The 18442-nt window shown below is 41.4% G+C and overlaps 1 protein-coding gene across 1 annotated transcript; it reads right to left on the bottom strand.

Annotated features, from left to right (window-relative positions):
- Positions 1–454: 454 nt before the first annotated feature.
- On the bottom strand, positions 455–6393 carry Fam216b (family with sequence similarity 216 member B). The gene is made up of 4 exons (XM_055609908.1): positions 6308–6393; positions 4127–4232; positions 2457–2577; positions 455–768 (listed from the first exon to the last, which is right to left on the bottom strand). Exons 2-4 carry the CDS (start codon positions 4223–4225, stop codon positions 551–553), a joined length of 438 nt encoding a protein of 145 aa, XP_055465883.1. The 5' UTR covers positions 4226–4232; positions 6308–6393; the 3' UTR covers positions 455–550.
- Between the last annotated feature and the right edge of the window lie 12049 nt (positions 6394–18442).

An 18442-nucleotide genomic window follows, 5' to 3' on the forward strand; every position in this document is an offset into this window, starting at 1 on the left:
TCAGCCTGGCAATAACAGGCTGATAAGCACAAATTTCAAAATGACACAGAGAGATTGAGTCAGGCTAGGACCAGAAACTGCAGGACCAAGGTGACTATTTTTGCTTCGAGCGAATGGGAAGAGGAAGAAGTATATGTCACTGTTCACTAATACTGTAACTCTTCCATAATCCATATTGACTGTGTGGGGTTGTGGATTTTCAGATGTGCAATGGTCCCCAGGGATAGAGGTGCTGGCATTTGTCCCCTTCCACTGTTCTGCAGATTTCCCTGGGAGACTGGAACTCACAAGAAGCTTTTACTTTGAAAGCTGTGACAGTCCCTTCATTTTACAGATTATATGTGGTAAAAGCTTCCTTATTCTCTGCTCAATAGCTTTCAAAACTTCCTTCCAACTCATTCTCATTTGGACCATTTATGTGAAGGAGGGATGATTTATGAGTCTAGAGTTTGTATTAGTATTCTTTTATTCATTGTCACTCAACAAACACATTCCACTAAAAGTGTTTGTTCCACTAAAATGCCAAGAATACACAGATGAGCTGCCCATTTCAGAGAGTATGCTTAATCTTGGGTCTTGATGCTCTGTGTGCTGTGCAGGGGTCCCTGGGTCCAACTTGAAACCCTGGTTTTGCTTGTTGACTCTCTCTTTGAATGGCTGAAGACTTTGGGGGAATGGTCCTTCGAGGAGCTTCCACGCCTGAGGCTCGCATGGTGGACTGTCCAAGAGCGGCAGCACAAGACAGGGCCTCCTGTTGAGTGATGTAACCTGGGGAGAGAGAGGAAAGGGATTTCAGTGTCAGCATTTATGTTTGAAAGCTCTATCTAGTGTTTTGCCTGAATGTGTGTATGTGTACCACACATGTGCCCACTGTTCCCAGAGGAGGGTGACGGAACTCGTAGAGCTGCCGTTCTAGGTGGTTCTGAGCCAAGTGGGTGCTGGGAACTGAACTCAGGTTCTTTGCAAAAGCAGCAAGTTGCTCTTAGCCATCAAGCCATCTCTTCATTGCAACAGTTTTACAGGAAAAGGATATTCACAGAAGTGTACAAAGTTCTACGTCGGCGATCAGCATGCCCTGGTTATACTACCACCGAGGACAGGAAGCGTTTATTTCTTGGTTCATGGTACTTTCCTTCAATGAACATGTTAGTTAATCCTCTCTCTCAACTTAAATGACCTTAGTGATAACCTAAAGATTGTTGAGGCCCACCTTGTGGACACTTGTGTGAAGGTACTTCTAGAGAAGACTAGCTGGGGAAGACCTTTCCTGAGTGTGGGTGGCGCTATCCCAAGGGCTGCAGAGCCAGAAGAAATGAAAAGAGAAACAGGAGGAAGTCTTTATAGTATCTACTAGATTTTCTGAATCTATGTACTTTTTTTTTTTAAAAATACCCATTATAATTCAGAGCTCTACTCTCTTCAAAGACCTTCTAAATCGGATCCCAGAGAGACAGGCCTGGGAATATGCATTTTAGTAAGGTGGCCATTAGCTTTTGTGAACACCAGTAAATGCCTCTGCATTTTAGTTTGTTGGCTTCTTTGGCATCGGGCTCTGAAAACAACCACCAGATGGTGCTTCCACCACATTCCAGGCAATCTTCAGTAATCTCCAAATCCTATGTCTTTGTTTACTAGTTGTACAGCCCTGGTCAAATTATTTAACTTGTCTAGGTTTCATTTTTCTGCCTGATTTGGGCGGATTGGGCAGTAGAGGGGCGAGCAGCTAGAGAGGTTCCTGTAAGCTAGAGGACTTAACAACAATGAAGCCTTCCAGCAGGTTGGTGCTCATGATGCGTTTATATCTTTTGAAACCATGGTTTCATCTGTGCTTTATAAAATATGAATAGATTTGGTAGAAAAGGGGAAAGAGCAACTCATGAGTAGATAGAAGCCATGGTCTTTGGAGAAGCCTCCTCTTGCATGAAGTTCTCACTGATAATGACTGGCTGAGTAGTCTTCACCAAAGTACATAATTTTTCTAGGATTTTGGTTCCATAACTATAAAGTGGAAAGAAAGTGGGATATTGCACATAATGCCCTAGGCAGGAGGTATGGACTATGCCAAATGCTCAAACAATGTAGCTCTTATTGTTGGGAGTAAACTGCCTTTGATCTTACACAAACAGTAAGGAGAGGAGCCATTGTTTGAGCTTATGTTGGCTTTCCAAGTCCAGTGCTATTGATCTACCAGATCAAGTTCATATAAATCTCAGAGAGTTGTTAACATTTTATAAGAATCAATACTCTAATTTCTTTAAACCCTCTTAATTCACCTATAAAACTTCACTGTCTATTATCAGGGATAATCATTTTTAAACTTGGCTAGCCAACCATGTTGATACACTAGGTTGGCAGAGCCCATTCTTCTGGAATTATTTATCTGGAGATGTGACTTCTGGCTGTAATGAGTAGTCCTGTACTGATGTGCCTGGTTCAGGTAAGGTAGTTAAACTCACCCAGCTGATATTGGTACCCAAGGCTGTGAATATAGCGGGTCTGTAAGGCCTTCCACTGGGGCCTGGAGTCGTAAATCCTCATGATGCTGTACAAGTAGCACTGCTGCCCTTGATTTAGGTCCTGTCAGAACAAAAACGTGACTTTGATAAATCCCTTCGTAATTGAAAGTATGACACATTCAGTACCAGTGTCCACAGGAGTAAGCCACTTCTCTTAAGGTGACACGTATTTTTAAAGCACCTGGGACATGAATAATCAAGAAATTTATCTTCACCATTTGTGTAAACCATCTTCTCCTTGTTTGGATGATGTTGAAAACAGGGAAGGAAAAGGTACAAGGTTATGTAGCTCATACTTTTATGCTGGGGGAAATGTAAAGGCTGCTGACTTATGACGATTTTATTGGTCCTTAGTTGAGAAAAATAAATTGTGGGAATCTACATAGGGCCTGAATTTATGGAGGCTTCCAGGCAGCTGGGATGTCCAGCGGAAAATTCCAGTAAGGAATAGAGATAGACAGATCAAATGGGCAATGTGCTAAGAATCAAGTGAAAGAGTAGAGAACTACACAGTGAGACCCTGTTTCAAAGAGAAGGGTGTAGAGGCAGAGATAGAAAGATCAGTTCAAAGTCATCCTCACCTACATAGTAAGCTGAAGGTCAGCCTGGGCTATGTGACATCCTGTCTCAAAAATAAGTGGGGATACTTTGATAATGGCACCAGCATTCTAGAAAAATCAGGTTAAAATAAGTTTGTCTTGAATATGAAATACCAAGACAACAGAAACTTCAGGTGGAAACCATGGAGGAAAACTGCACTTATGCTATTAGGTGAAACTGTAGGTTAAGGTGACTTTTACTTGTTAGGCATTCTATGAGGGACTAAAATCAGAAATCTGTGAGACAAATTGTTTTTTTGTCTGGAGCCCTTAAATTTGATATTAAAAGTATACTCAGAGTAAGAGTAACAAGGCCAAGAGCCTCACAATGCAAGACATCAACTCACTCTCAGTTTCTGTATTATGTATGCTCGGGGATAATATATTTGAAGAAGAGAAAGGATTTCATTCCTGAGTAACTAATTAAGCCAGTCACACACTTACAGACAAGATAATAGAAAATTTTCTAGCTCATTTCAAGAGAAGAACTCCCCAATAGAAAGAGAATTTCCCTTACATTGGAAAAAAAAGTCTTGAAAGTTATAGTTTCTATTTTATCAAGAAAAAACTATGCCCACCTCCTCACCTGTGTAAAACTTTAAACATCCTAAATGAGAAGTAAATAGCCGGTTACATTTCTCATATTCTTACACTGTCCCCTACCTTTCTTGAAAGAGATGAAAGAAAATGATATTTTTACAGAGTGTTTATGTGGGTGGCTATAATTAGCTCGGTGGGAAAGAAGCTGACAGATCAAGCAGGAAGCCACGATGTTGATGCTGCCAGCTAGTGATTTCCCATGGTGGTGGATCAGCGACAGGAGAAGACTGTTTCTCACACTGACCATTGGGAGTGCTCAGGGTTAGGCTGTGCCACTGCTGCCTTATTCCCTCCTTCAGCCTTACGTCAGCCAAACGACACCCCCCCCACACACACACAGACAGGAGAAAAAGGTCCTCAACCCTCCAAAGAAAGAAGGCAAGCCTTCCCTCTTTGAATAAGATGTCGTACCTTCAGTAATGAACTGCCCGTGGCAGAAGCAGGGACTCGAATTCGGGGAATCTGTGAAAAACTCTGAGGCTTGTACGGCTTCTTCAACTTTCTCCTCATTTTGTACCTCCAAGGGATAACAAATACAGAATCAGTTTTCATTTTGTTTAACCAGCTTTGGGGATGGGCCTAAGACAGTAAGAAAATAAGTAATTATTTTCTCCTATTTCCAAGTAAGTAGATCTCTGCTTTTCTCTAAGTTCCCCATCTTTTCCTAACCCTCCTTTCTTACAGCAGAAGGCATCATCCTTCTGCCCTTGTCTTTCTACTCCACTGTGTTCACAGTAGGTTGCTTGTAGAGACAATCCAGGCTACAGCAGTTACTTCTTTATAGTTTTAAATAGTGCTGTTATCTTGCCTGATTCTAAAAGAAATGTTTATATCTTTGGGAATTTGAAAGATTCAAATTGGAGAAAAAAAAATAAGATTAAGCAGGGCTGGAAAGCTGGCTCAGAGTTAAGAGCAGTGGAAGCTATTCCAGATGTCCTGAGTTCAATTCCCAGCACCCACATACTGACTCACAACCACCTATAAGGGGATCTGATGCCCTCTTCTGCCGTGCAGGCACACATGCAAATAGAGTGCTCCTATACATAATAAACAAAGAAACAAACAACTGTTTTTTAAAAACAGATTATCATCTTTAAATTCTGTTGGCATTTGATTAGTTGTTATTTATTTAGTTAGGAAGTATTGTATTTGATTTTAGGAAATAGTGATCACAATACAGATGTTATGAACCTTCCTAGGTTGTTAAATATTTTCTAAAATACAACTACTAATAGCCACAAGGGATATCCATTTCTTGCATGTTTATATCTGTGATTTCATAGCACTCTGATAAAAAATAAACTGTTAGGCTCACTCTTGTTTCTCTCCCCTGTCTGACAAAGGTAAGAACAGAGGACTTCCCTATAGTGGTGACATCTCATTTCTCAGTGCATTAGGGTTTAGAATCTCAGGTTTATCCAACAAGGAAAACCTAACAGTCTGAGAGGAATGGGTGTATTGGTTAGGGTTTCAGAGGCAACTCTGAGCATTTTCCTCTCTGCTCATGCCTCTGCCCTTTCCAGCAGTACAAACTACAAATAACAGGAAGAAAAAAAAAAGACAAATCAAGTGTAGCAACAAACTCTCTAGATATAACAAACTATTATCAATACCTATATCACAAACTAACTAGAGAAGAGAATCTGGAATAGTGGCCACATGGATTTAGAATCAATAGACCTGAGTTTCTTCCCTTGCTAGCCTCCCTCCTCTCATCTACATAATGATAGCCATTATGCCTGCTTCATCGTTTGTTTAATTCATTGAGGGCCTGAGTATAAAGCTCTGAGTTTGTGCCTGCTTCTTCTCTTTCTACACCCCCCCCAGCAAATGTTCATAGATGCACACACACAAGTGCCTAACATATACATTCTTAAAAAGATTTCAGTAGCTGGGCATGGTGGCACATGCCTTTAATTCTAGCATCTAGGAGGCAGAGGCAGGCAGATCTCTGTGAGTTTGAGAGCAGCCTAGTCTCCATAGAGAGATCCATGACCCTGTCTAAAAAAAAAAAAAAAATCTCAATACATTTGAGGATTCAGATATGAGATCTAACCCTGGGGATCTTCTACAGCTGAAATTTATTGTAGACACATCTCTCAGCATCTCTTTGTGTTCTATTTCCATGATATAAGCTTATAAATGAAGCAATGAATATTTTATTTAATACTGCTTTTTGTTTTTTTTTTTTTTTAGTGGATACCCAGGGATTCGTAATAATTAAGACATACTCTTTGCTTGTTCTCTCTGACTGAAACTTACACTCTTTCCTTCGCTCAAATAATTTCAACATCCCTCCTCCCATTTTTCAGGTCTTTGGAGCAAAGAATAAATATTCTTCAAAGCTAGAAGGATTCCTTCTATCTTCAAATAGTGCGAAGAAATGACTGATGATGTTTCTTGTGGTATGTGAGCACACAGTTCACGTATGCCTTTTCTTGGGCTATTGCTGAAGAAATCCATCTTACCCATTCAAGTGCTCTACACAGGATAAAGTTTGATTAAAAATACTTGGAGAATGCACAGAGAAAACAACCTCTAAGTTAACTGAAATCTAAAACCAAAAGACAGATTTACTTAAGAGCAACTTACCTTGTATTGTGGTTCCTTGTTTTAAAAGCTAATGTTCATACCCAGGGTAGTTTTCTTGCAGTGTTCCCTGGTCACACAGCAGTAGCAAAAGCTCAGCATGTTGATAAACTAATATCTTAGCAACATCGGAAGATGTAACAAAGATCTGGGGAAACTTGGCTGCGTGGGTTTCTGTTTCTGGGTGACATTCAAGAACACAGCTGAGAAGCTTTTGTGGTTACTGTTGCTGTCGTTGTTCTAAGTTTCATGTCTAATGAAAGGTCAACTTCTAAGCCTGTCCTATCTGCATTATATGGAGACATCGCAGAAAAGTTCAGCAGAGAGATGCTGAAGGTTAAAGGTAAAGAAGTTTATCAGTGTACAGGCCACTCTGTGTATTCTCCAAATTTGGAGTCAGAAACATCCATTCCCCTTACTCAGAATGGTGAAGTATTGGCTTCTACATGCATAAAGTAGGAATTTAACTGTGATAACGTATAGAATTCCAGCACAGTTCAACTCAACGTCCCTCTTCATATTTCTTGGGGGAAGTAAAACATTCTCTATACTTAAGTTGTAAGAAGCTACATCTGTGGCAGAAGACATTACCCACACTGACCTGCCTTCCTGTGATGAAATTATTTTTTTAATACTACTTTTTCTGGGGGCTATGTGAGAGGTGTGACAAGATGAAAGATTAAAAACAGTCTCCATGTGATGGCAGGATTGTGAAAAGTCAGATGAAAAATAAACCTTCCACAAAGAGGGAAAACATAGAAGGGCATGAGAATGCACAAGGAATTTAGAGGCATCTGCAAAGCCTAGAGAGAATACAAATGCCAAGCAGCAAAAAGAAGAGGAGCCAGCTCACCATGCTCTCCAGTGGGAGGAAGGGAGCCAAAGACTTCCACGATGTAAGCCAGGCAACCAAGGAGCTGGGGAAATGGCTCACTGGGTAAAGATGGTTGCTGCTAAGCCTGACATCCTGTATCACTCAAGTCCCATACCAGAGAGAACCAACCCTCAGAAGTTTTCTTCTGACCTCCACATGCACACTGTATGGCATGAGCCTACACACAACACATTCATGTATGTGTCTCTTCATAGATGTATGAAGGGAGTCAGTCCTACACACAGAGCAAGCTTATAGTTCCCACAAGTTCTAAAACCTCCTGGGGATTTTGCATGACAGACTTGTGTGTGCCACAACTCAGCACTGGAGAAGTCCACTGTGGCAGTCTCCACACTCAGGGCCTATAACCAAATCATCATGACAGGGGGCATATTGCTTAGAGATAGTAAGGAGGCCTGAAAACATTGGGGTGATGGCATGAAACAATGATGGATCCGTGAGAGCTTTATATGGACATGATTAGAAAGCTTGGGCGCAGGAGGCTCAGATTAGGAAGACTGGTGGCCCTATTTTATTTTATTTTCCAGCCAGGAATAGATAACTCTATGGAGACTGAGAGTCCCAAGCCAGAAGTCAGCAAGTCTCTGGAACGGAATAGTTTCCTCTTTGTCGGGCAGTTCTCAGGTCCGGTGGGACATCATTGCATACACCTTTGTCCTGTTTCATGTTTAATACTGAGCAAGACTGGAAAGCACTGGGGTGGGTCTTTTAGCAACAGACCTCAGTGCTCCAGCTGCTTCTCGTGCACCTCCACATCTTCAGAAGATGTCAAGGGTGACTTAGACATTAGCAATCCAAAGATAGGGAACTCTCCTGAGGGGGAACCTGCCTGGCCTGCAGACGGTATCACTAATGGTGCTCAGAAGCAGCTCCAGGTATACAAAGAAATGATTCGACCTTTGAGCGGCTGATCCTTGACCTTGCTAGGTGCAGCACCAGTTCAACAGAATAAAGCTTTTCATTAGTTTTGCTGTTTGCTTTTCTATTGTTGGTTTAACCTTTGGATTTAAGTATATTTCTATATCTGATATTCTCTGGTATTACTGCTTTTATGACAGCTTATTGTCTTCATGTTGAATGGTACCAGATATTGGATCCTCAAGGGAAGACTGCTCACTAAGAAGACTCACAAAGCCAGAAAAGATATCCATCCCAAAATATGCATAGACCATAACACAGAAAAGACAAAAAGCATGTAAAACCAAGGCAGATTTACTCTTCTAAAAGATCATAATTAGAAAAGACAAAGACACTGAAATGGGTAACACATTGGATAACAGACTCAGAACTTATATGACCTATCAGTGACTGCAAAGTGGATGCAAACCATCAGATTAGTTATATGAGAAAAATCAATTCAAGGCCCAGAGAAAAAGGAGAAGCATAGATGGGAACCGGCACCAGGGATGAGAAACTTGACACTGACTAAGAAACTCAGTGATGGTTAGCCAAAAGGCCAGTAGAAAACTTGGAAATGCATTTGATCCAAGTCAGAATAGCTAAGATTAAGAAAACAAATGACGAAGATGCTATTGGGAATATAAGGAAAAAGAGCCTCATGCATTGTTGTTGAGATCCACTAGTGGTACAACCTCTGTGAAAATCAGTGTGGTGGCTTCTAAACATCTAGCTAGAGATCCACTGTATAACACCACTCCTGGCCATGTAGCAAAGAATCCTACTTGCTACTACAGAGCTCGGCACTCATTCATGTTCACCACTGCTCTACTCACAACAGCAAAGATGTGGAAACAGCCTAGGTGTCCACCAACTGATGACTGGGCTAGTAAAAATGTGGAACCCATATCAGTTACGTCTCTGCTGCCGAGATGGAATATTCTTGACAAAAACAACTTAAGGAAGAAAGGGTTCCAGAAGGATAGAATCCATTGAGGCGGGGAGGCATAGCCACAGTAATAAATACCTCGCTAGTCACATGTCTCACCCAAGAGTCAAAGAAAGATGAGGAAGAAGATCAAGACTACAAAGCTTCAAAGATGCCCTCCAGTGACACACTTTCTCCACCAATGCACCACTTCCTAAAAGTTCCATAATCTTCCCAAACTGCACCACCAACTTGGGAGCAAGTGTTCAAATAATGAGACTATGGGGGACATTTCTCATTCAAATCACCACAATGCCTATACATGAAGTTTTATTCAGTTATAAAGAAAATAAAATTAAGAAAGCTGTGTGTAAATTTAAGAAAGTTGTAGGATGGAACTGGCAAACATTGTGCTGAGTAAGGTAGCCCAAACCCAGAAAGAAAAGCCCTGTATCTTCTAACTTATTTGTGGATCTTAGCATTGAATTCTTAAAAATGAGCATTTTTATTTTGAGTACCTTTAGAAGCCAGGAAACAAGACAAGAGACCATTGGTGTGGAGTTAGTGTGGAGAGGGGTGTGTGTGAATACAGAATACAGTGATATGAAGGGGAAAAGGGGAATAGTGATGGGGAGATAAGTTTAAATGGGGGAGAGGAATGAGCGAATAAGGGAGAGGAAGGTGTTGGAGAAAAATAGCTAACATTAAAGATTATTGAAAAAGCCATATGGAAACTACTGTTATGTAGGCCATGTATGTACACACACACACACACACACGCACAAATTGAAGCTACTTAACACAGAGGGTAACATGTAAAACATCCAGTGCTAGGTATGAGATACCCCTCTCGAGTTACTGGTTGGAAGTGTCCTAAGTCTCCTGAAGCAGTACAAGGAATTGTCATTGCTGTTGATTTCTCACAAGAGCTTTATGGTAAGACCCTTCAGCTATAGACATTACATAGTTTGGTCACAGGACATGGAGAAATCAAGTTTGTACTGACCATGAGCAACAACCTTACCAAGCTGTGAACCTGGTTATGGTTTCTCCTCCCTGCCCCAGTCTCACAGAACAATGATGCATGAGGCTCATAATAATTTTATAAATACTTAGGCCATTTAGCTAGGCTCTTCTCTGACTAGCTCATAACTTAAAATAACCCATTACACTAATCTACATTTTGCCATGTGGCTGGTTACCTCTGCTCAGGTACCATACATCTGTCCTCCTCACAACTTGTTGACTGAATCTCCTACACCTGGCTGGTTGAGTGTCCCATCTCCTACTTCCTGCCTCAGGTATAGGCCATTAGCTTCTTATTGATAGGTGATGCTTCCATACAGACACAAGAAATTCCTTCTACAGAACCCGGTGAGTTACAATAATGACTGACATGGCAAGATATGGGAGTAGCCAATTACTTTCTAATTGGATTTAAGGCCAATCAGGAGGAGGAAATTCCACAGGGGGAAATTCATGTCTGGTACAATAAATCTGGTCAAGGACTCATGGCTAGGAAATTCATAGTCCCCAGAGGTGAGACTATTACTATTATTTTGTTAAATGAACACAGAATCAAACTGCATCCTAAATTTCCATCTTTATACCATAGACCAGGCTGTTCTCAGAATTCATTCATCAGAGAAGCTTCTTTGTGCAGTGGGTAGTGGTTAATGCAGAAACTCACAACTTACCAAAGTGCAGAGGGTAAGTGTCTGTGGCATGCTCAGACATAAATGGTACAGCTCTATTACACTTTGTCCCATAAGGCTCAGGGCTATCATGGAACAGGAGGCAGAAAGACTACAAGAGCCAGAAGCCAGTGAGGACAGTGTCTTCTGGACATGACAGATCAGATCACTCATGAACTCACAATAGCAAATACGTGCATAAGAAAAAACTAGGTGATGAAGGGGGTAAAAGGGGTCGTGAGCCCCCATCCCTAGCTGAGGGAGTACTGACAGTGGATGGTGTCTGAAGTTGGGAGAGAGTTCATTTGTGTTAACGTATGGCCGCTGATAACTCAACTAGGCTCCAATAGACGCCCTCACATGCAGGAGTATATGGATAGCACAAAGACTTGGAGGCCATTAAAAACAGAGCATGAAGTAGGGAGGAAGCTGGGAGTGAGAGAATACATCTCAAAGTAGATGCATTAGAAAGAGTAGGGTAAAGATGATCAAAATACATTGTATGTGTACATGAAATTCTCAAAGAGTTAATTTAAATATGTATTGTTAAAAGAAATGTTTGAAATGAAAACTTCAGTGACTCAAATATAAAACTCACAGTGGAAATAATCATCAAGTTGAAGGTAGAATGCCAGAAACAGAAAAAAAAAAAAAAAGTCAAAGAAGCACTATATTTATATAATTTTTTGTCTTTTTAAACTTTTGGAAATACTTAGTCTTATTTTAATTACCACAACTTTCAGTAACTCTGGGACACAATCTGGAGACCAAACCTAAGAATCCACAGGGTAGATAAAATATCTGAGGTGAAAACTAAAGGCACAGGAAGGAAATATATTTAGTAAAATCATAACAAAAGTATCTCCAATCTAGAAATGAAAATGGACATTAAAATAAAAAAGTCATTGATAACCCCAAATGTTCGTGTCTAGAGAAGAACCTCTGTTATACAATACAGTCAAGATGTCAAAACTACAAAGCAAATAAACGGTATTAAAACCTGGGAGGGGGAAAAATGCCAACTCACTTCCAAAGGCAGAAACCCAAGAATGAACAAGATCCCCCCCACCAGAAATTCCAAGCTAGTGTGGCTCATAGCAAAGAATGGAACGCCAGATTTCAAGTACTGAAAGGAAATTACTGCAATTCAAGATTCGAATACTCTGTATACAATTAAGGCAGAAACAAAGAGATTCCACTATAAGACTGTAGCTCCCCATCCATGTAGGGTTGAGGCCCCATGAGATTTTACCCTGCCGCGCTGGCATGCTGACTGCTGTGGTCAGAGTTAAAGTTTTGCTTAAGATTTCAGAAATGCAGCTTCAGTGTCATATCTAGAAGACACACTCCTGCAGCACACTTCCAGGTCCTCCGCCTCTCACTATCTTTCTGGGTCCCTCTTCTTTGATGCTAGCTGAGCCTTGGGAGTAGAGGTTGTATTGTAGATGTATCAGCTGGTGCTGGGCACCCCAAGGGCAGTTGTTTTCTGCATTTTGACCAGTTGTAGATGTCCATAATGGTCTCCATCTATTATAAAAAGGAGCTAAGAAGCTTTTTTAATCAATTATGAGAACTACACATATTATGTTTTCAAGGATAAATATTTAGGATACTTACCAAGTATCAGATTTTTTTAAATATCCTTTTCATACATCAGATTTTACCAACTTCCATTCCCTGCCATGTCTCCCTGCAGTGCTATTTACACAGCCAAGTTGCAGAACCAACAGGCATATAGAGAACAGATGAATGGATTTTTAAAATGTACATATGTCCAATGAATTGTTTTCAGCCATAAAGAAGACCAAAACATTTTGCAGGAAAACAGGTGAAACTAGAGAATATATTCAGCAAAATAAGACAGATTCAGGCCAGGCGTGGTGTTGCACGCCTTTAATCCCAGCACTCTGGGAGGCAGAGGCAGGTGGATCACCTTGAGTTTGAGGCTAGCTTGGTCAACAAAGTGAATCCAGGACAGCCAAGGCTATACAGAGAAACCCTGTCTGAAAACAAGCAAGCAAGCAAGCAAGCAAACAAACAAACAAACAAAAAACAGATTCAGAAATATAAACATCATTTTCTTTTCACACATAGAATATATATGTGTATGTAGGTATGGTAAATAATGAATTTAGAAGAGGTGGGGAAGAAGAGAGGACAATGGAAAAAAATAAAGAAAAGCAAACATTCATGTTCTTTCTCACATGTAAAGCCTGGCGCTCTCTCTCTCTCTCTCTCTCTCTCTCTCTCTCTCTCTCTGTGTGTGTGTGTGTGGTGTGATATAAAAATAAAAAGGGGACCATTTCAGAAAGAGACAACACTGGTGAGAGAGGAGAGGGTGACAAGAAAGAGTGAGGGAAGCAAATGAATGAATTTCAATAATACTCATGTATGGCATGTCATAAATTTTATTTTATACACCTCCTAAAATTAATTAAAAATTGTTACATATGAAGGGAAGGATTGAAAAGTACAATTATCTGCAAAGAGAAAGAGCCTTAGAGAAGATGAAAGCAGAGATGCCAAAAGAAAACATGGCTTGAAAATTCTTTGGCTGAAGGGAAGAAAAGGCTCAGGGAGATAAGAGTGTTGAATCACACGCCTTAAAGAAGAAAGTGCTCAACAGACATAAAGGTTTGCAATTCTTGTCAATAATTTGAATACCTTCCTTCTGGAAATAAGCATGGTGCAGACAAGATCAGTAAATGCCAGTGGAGAATGCGAAGGCTCACACAGGATCTGAGGGCTTGGGCTTACCTCTTCTCTCCAGGGAGATAAAGAGCTGTGTGTGCGGAGCTGAGATAGCCCACCGGGTCTAGCTTGGATGTCTTCACAGAATGGGATGCTTTCCAGGACACACTGCGTTAGCTGATGTTGCGCACACCAAGCTCGCTCACGACATTGTGCTGTAGTGCCTGCCAGTCACGGAGATACGAACAGATGCAGCAAGTTACAGGAGCACTAGTAGCTGGGATAAAACAAGGCAAGATCGGGTTCTCCTGGCTGTTACGCAGCCATTACTGAGCTATACACTAAACTACTTTGAATATAAGAGAGCATGGCTTTGTCCTGACTCCGTGGTCTTATAGTCACCCCATAACCTTGTTTCAATGTTCCTGCCCTAATTGCTGACATAACTGTCGTCAAGCTGCTGGTGCTGCTCCTGATATGGTTAAAGCAGAAGTCAATAACAACCAGCTGTATTCCCCAAACCTCTATGTCATGTCTCCCCTGAATGCCAGCTTGCAAGGAATTCTGGGACAAACATTTGCAGTTTTCCTACTGCTGTGGACAGAGCGGGGTAATGCCGAACCGGGAAGGCAGTGGAAGCTGTGTAACACACATCAGCAATAACATCAGAAGGCACTCTGGGGTGGGATCCAAGGGGTCAGACAGGAAGTTTAAGAACTCCAAACTGTGTCCAGCGTTTGCCTATGTCAGTAAAGGCTGAAACTTTGGAAGAGAAAATGGGAGATAACTGACTGACTGTGCAGATGGTTTCCAAGCAGGGGCTTTAAACTTTTTAGACAGTGTCTTAAGATTTGAGAGTGTTGTGATGCCTTATAGCCTCAATTTAGGACAAAACAAGTAAACGAACAAAAAAAATCAAGAAAAACAAACAAACAGAAAGCAGAAAACAAAACAAACTAACAACCAGAGTGAGTTTCTAAGGGGCAGGACAAAACATTTCAAAAGGAATGACACTAATTACAAGCAGAACTTTTATGGAGAATACAATATTGACTACCATGTGAAAGGGTATACTAAACCCAAACTCCTGAGCATAAATAAAAAGATTTATTGAGCTGTTACAGAGGTTAACCAGGAAAAGAAGGGCTGATCGCACAAGTTCTCCTGCAATGCTCCTGGTGCAAGACATGACATCAGTCAGCAAATGACTGCTGCACCCAAAACGTCGAAGTTTGCTGTAATGTAAATTTGAGGTGGTCAGCAGAGGCTGTTCATAAGGAAGCTACACTGGCCATAGATGATAGGTAGCTTCCCGGAAGCAGGGACAGCTCTACGCTAACAGAGCAGTTTATAAAGAGGAACAGTGTTGCCTCTGGATTGGCTGGAGGGGTCGGGAGGGCTATGTGCAGTGTCTTGTGATAGGATTTGGCTTAAGGTGTGCTGGTTAATGTTTGTGAACTTGACACAAACCAGAGTTACCTGGGAAGCGGAAACTTCAGCTGAGGAATTATCTTCATCAGATGAGCCTGTGAGGTGTTGGTGGGGCATTTTCTTGATTAAAGATTGATGTGCGAGGACCCGGCCCACTGCAGGCGGTTCAACTCCTGGGCAGATTGTCCAAGAAAGCAAGCTGGACGCGCCACCACGTGGAGCAAGACAGCAAGCAGCACCCTCCATGGCCTCCGCTTTGGTCCCCGCCTTGGCTTCCCTTCATGGAGGACTGTAACCTGTCTATCAAGGAAACCCTGTCTTCTCCAACTTTGCTTCTGGTCAGTTGTTTTATCGCAACAATAAAAAGCAAACTATGACATAAGGCTTTAACATCCATTTAAGAATGTCAAATGATCTTTTCTTTCTCCTCTTGCTGTTTTTTGGTTGGTTGGCTTGGATTGGTTTTACTTTGGAGACAGGGTCTCTTTTGTGGGAACTGCTTTTTCTGCAATACCTCTTGCCTTCAGAAACTGAATTTTTGCTGTACCTGATAACCATATTAATAACATACTTTGGACCGTCTAAAATTTTGTACTCATCCTGTTTACCCACAGTGTACTTAGTTTGTTTAAATTTAACCTGACTTTAAAAACACAATGTAACCAATCTTACCTTGCTTCCGACTACCCCCTTCACTTTCTTTAATTTTAATTTTTATTAATTACAATTTATTTGCTTTATATCCCCATTGTAGCTCCTTCCCACCTCCCCTCCCAACCCCACCTTTCCTCCCTTCCCCTTCTCCACCTATGCCCCTCCCCCAGTCCACTGATAGGGAAAGTCTTCCTCTCCTTCCTTCTGATCCTAGTCTATCAGGTCTCATCAGGAGTGGCTGCATTGTCTGCCTCTGTGGCCTGGTGAGGCTGCTCCCGCCTCAGGGGGAAGTGATCAAAGAGTAGGTCAATCAGTTCATGTCAGAGACAGTCCCTGCTCCTATTACTCTGGAACCCACTTGGACACTGAACTGTGATGGGCTACATCTGTGCAGGGGTTCTAGGTTACCTCCATGAATGGTCTTTGGTTGGAGTATCAGTCTCAGAAAAGACCCCTGGACCCAGATTTTTTGGTTCTGTTGCTCTCCTTGTAGAGCTCCTATCCTCTCCAGGTCTTATTTCCCCCTTCTTTTATAAGATTTCCTGCACTCTGCCCGAAGGTTGCCCATAAGTCTCAGCATATACTTTGATTCCCTGCAGGGTAGAGCCTTTCAGAGGCCCTCTGTGGCAGACACCTGTCTTGTTCCGTTTTCTCCTTCTGATGTCCATCCTCTTTGCCCTTCTGAATGGGGATTGAGCATTTTAACCAGAGTCCTCCTTCATGATTAGTTTCTTTAGGTGTACAGATTTTAGTAAGTTTATCCTATATTATATGTCTAATATCTACTTATGAGGGAGTATATAGCATGTGTGTCTTTCTGCTTCTGGGATACCTCACTCAGGATGATCTTTTCCAGTTCCCACCACTTACCTACAAAGTTCATGATTTCCTTGTTTTTCATTGCTGAGTAATACTCCATTGTGTAGATGTACCACAATTTCTGCATCCATTCTTCAGTTGAGGATCATCTGGGCTGTTTCCAGCTTCTGGCTATTACAAGTAAAGCTGCTACAAACATGGTTGAGCAAATGTCTTTGTTGTATACTTGGGCATCTTTTGGATATATGCTTAGGAGAGGTATACCTGGATCTTGAGGAAGTGCCATTCTTACCCCATTCACTTTTATAAGCTGAACTGAACATACAGGTTTGATTTTAAAGTGTGTTCCTCATCCATGTCCCTGATCCAGATGTGTGTGCGTTCATGCTTATGACAGTTAAGTCTTATACTTTATCCACTGAAATCAGCAACATTGGAAGCAACAATTTAAATATCCACAATAAATATTGGAAACCATATGATAGTTTAAGTTAATAAAATCTGTTTACAGTTTGGAGTGCTGTTCTGGGTCAGTATGGGTCAACAAAGCATTTTTTTTCCTCTGGTAAAACTCAACGTAAAATATCTGTAGAAAGAGGTTCCTTTTTTTTTTTTTCCCCACACTATGTTTTATATGCTGCTCAATATGCATCATGTCCTTCATTAGACACAGACAAGACAATAGCCAAGGCCAGATGGAACACACAGACGACAGTGGATATATCATGATTGGGCTCACTCTTGGTTGAAATGATCCCAGGGAAGTTTCTTTTCCTGGATGCTACATTTCCTTCATCTCTAGAACGGCACAGCTCATGAAGGTCTTGCCTCTGCCTCTTAAATTCTGGGATTCTAAGTGACTGTATAGTCTGTCCTCCTGCTTGTTACTGGTTATCCCCATTCACCTCTCCTTCCTTCCATTCTTTGTAAGGAAGCTGAGGTCATTGAAGACTTTTTGTTTGAGCAGATGTCTTCCTTCCCATGCTTAAAGCATTTATAAAGCAATAGCACACAGCCAAGCCCCTACAGCATTGCTCAGAACGTGGGCAATGGAGTATTTTTGTGGACTAGGAAGACAATGAGGCCTCATGGGAAATACTGATTGAGGAAGAAGAATTGGGACCCAAATTGAAGTTAAACTTTAATTTACAGAGCCACCAACTAGAACAAAGGAGTGTAATGGCATGACATAAACATAGTTGCTACCTGGACCAACCATGAGAATGCTTCCTATAAAGAAATTATCTGCTTACATCTGTCTTCCCTTTTTTCTCTTCCAAGATGCCTTCAGCTGCAGAAGTCTCATCGAAGATGGTGGCCAGAAAACAGACATCCCCTCCCTTGGCCATGCATGCACTCAGTGCCACAGCCCATCATAACAAAAGAAGAGGAAGGAGACCTTAGCCTGTGCTGCTCTCTGGCCCTGGATGTCCGCTCTGAGGCTGCCTTCTCTTCTGGATGCATTGTCGCTGAGAGTGCATAATTCCTCTACTGTATTCTCCCTCTGTCTTCTTCACAGAGCTCCTAGCTTTCTAAAACCCTGGACCAAAGCTCTTATTTATGCAGATGCCACAGGGCTTCCCAGTAAGGAAATTTAAAGAGGCATTATTAACCTCTGGGTTTTTTGTTTGTTGTTGTTTCTGCAATGATCATTTTTAGTGAGAGAAACAGTGCTTATCAAACAAAACCAGATATGCACAGATACACACTAAATAGTTTGGTGCAATAGATTCCAAGTTCAGGAACTACTTCTAAACTCAAAGAAAGAGGTAACATATCAGACAAAGCCAGAATATCTTTAGGCCTCAGCCAACCCTAGGCTACCTTCTAAAATAGTAAGAAAGGAATGAGTCTTGACACTCACTTGTAACCCCAAGACTTGGAAAGCCTAGGTAGAAGGATCTAGAATTCGAGACCAGCCTGAGCTACATAGTAAGACCCTGTGCCCCCAAATTATTAATTAATTGATTGTATCAAATGAAAATAGAAAGTGTCTTGTTTGTTTGCATATGCAGGTTTATATATACAGGTCTGTGTGTGTGTGTGTGTGTGTGTGTATGTGTGTGTGTGTGTGTGTGTGTGTGTGTGTGTGTGACTGTGTGTGTGTATGAACCTCAGATGTTCCCTTC

This window comes from Psammomys obesus, unplaced genomic scaffold (assembly GCF_907164565.1).
Source record: "Psammomys obesus unplaced genomic scaffold, mPsaObe1.curated_primary_1811, whole genome shotgun sequence".
Classification (NCBI taxonomy): Eukaryota; Metazoa; Chordata; class Mammalia; order Rodentia; family Muridae; genus Psammomys; species Psammomys obesus.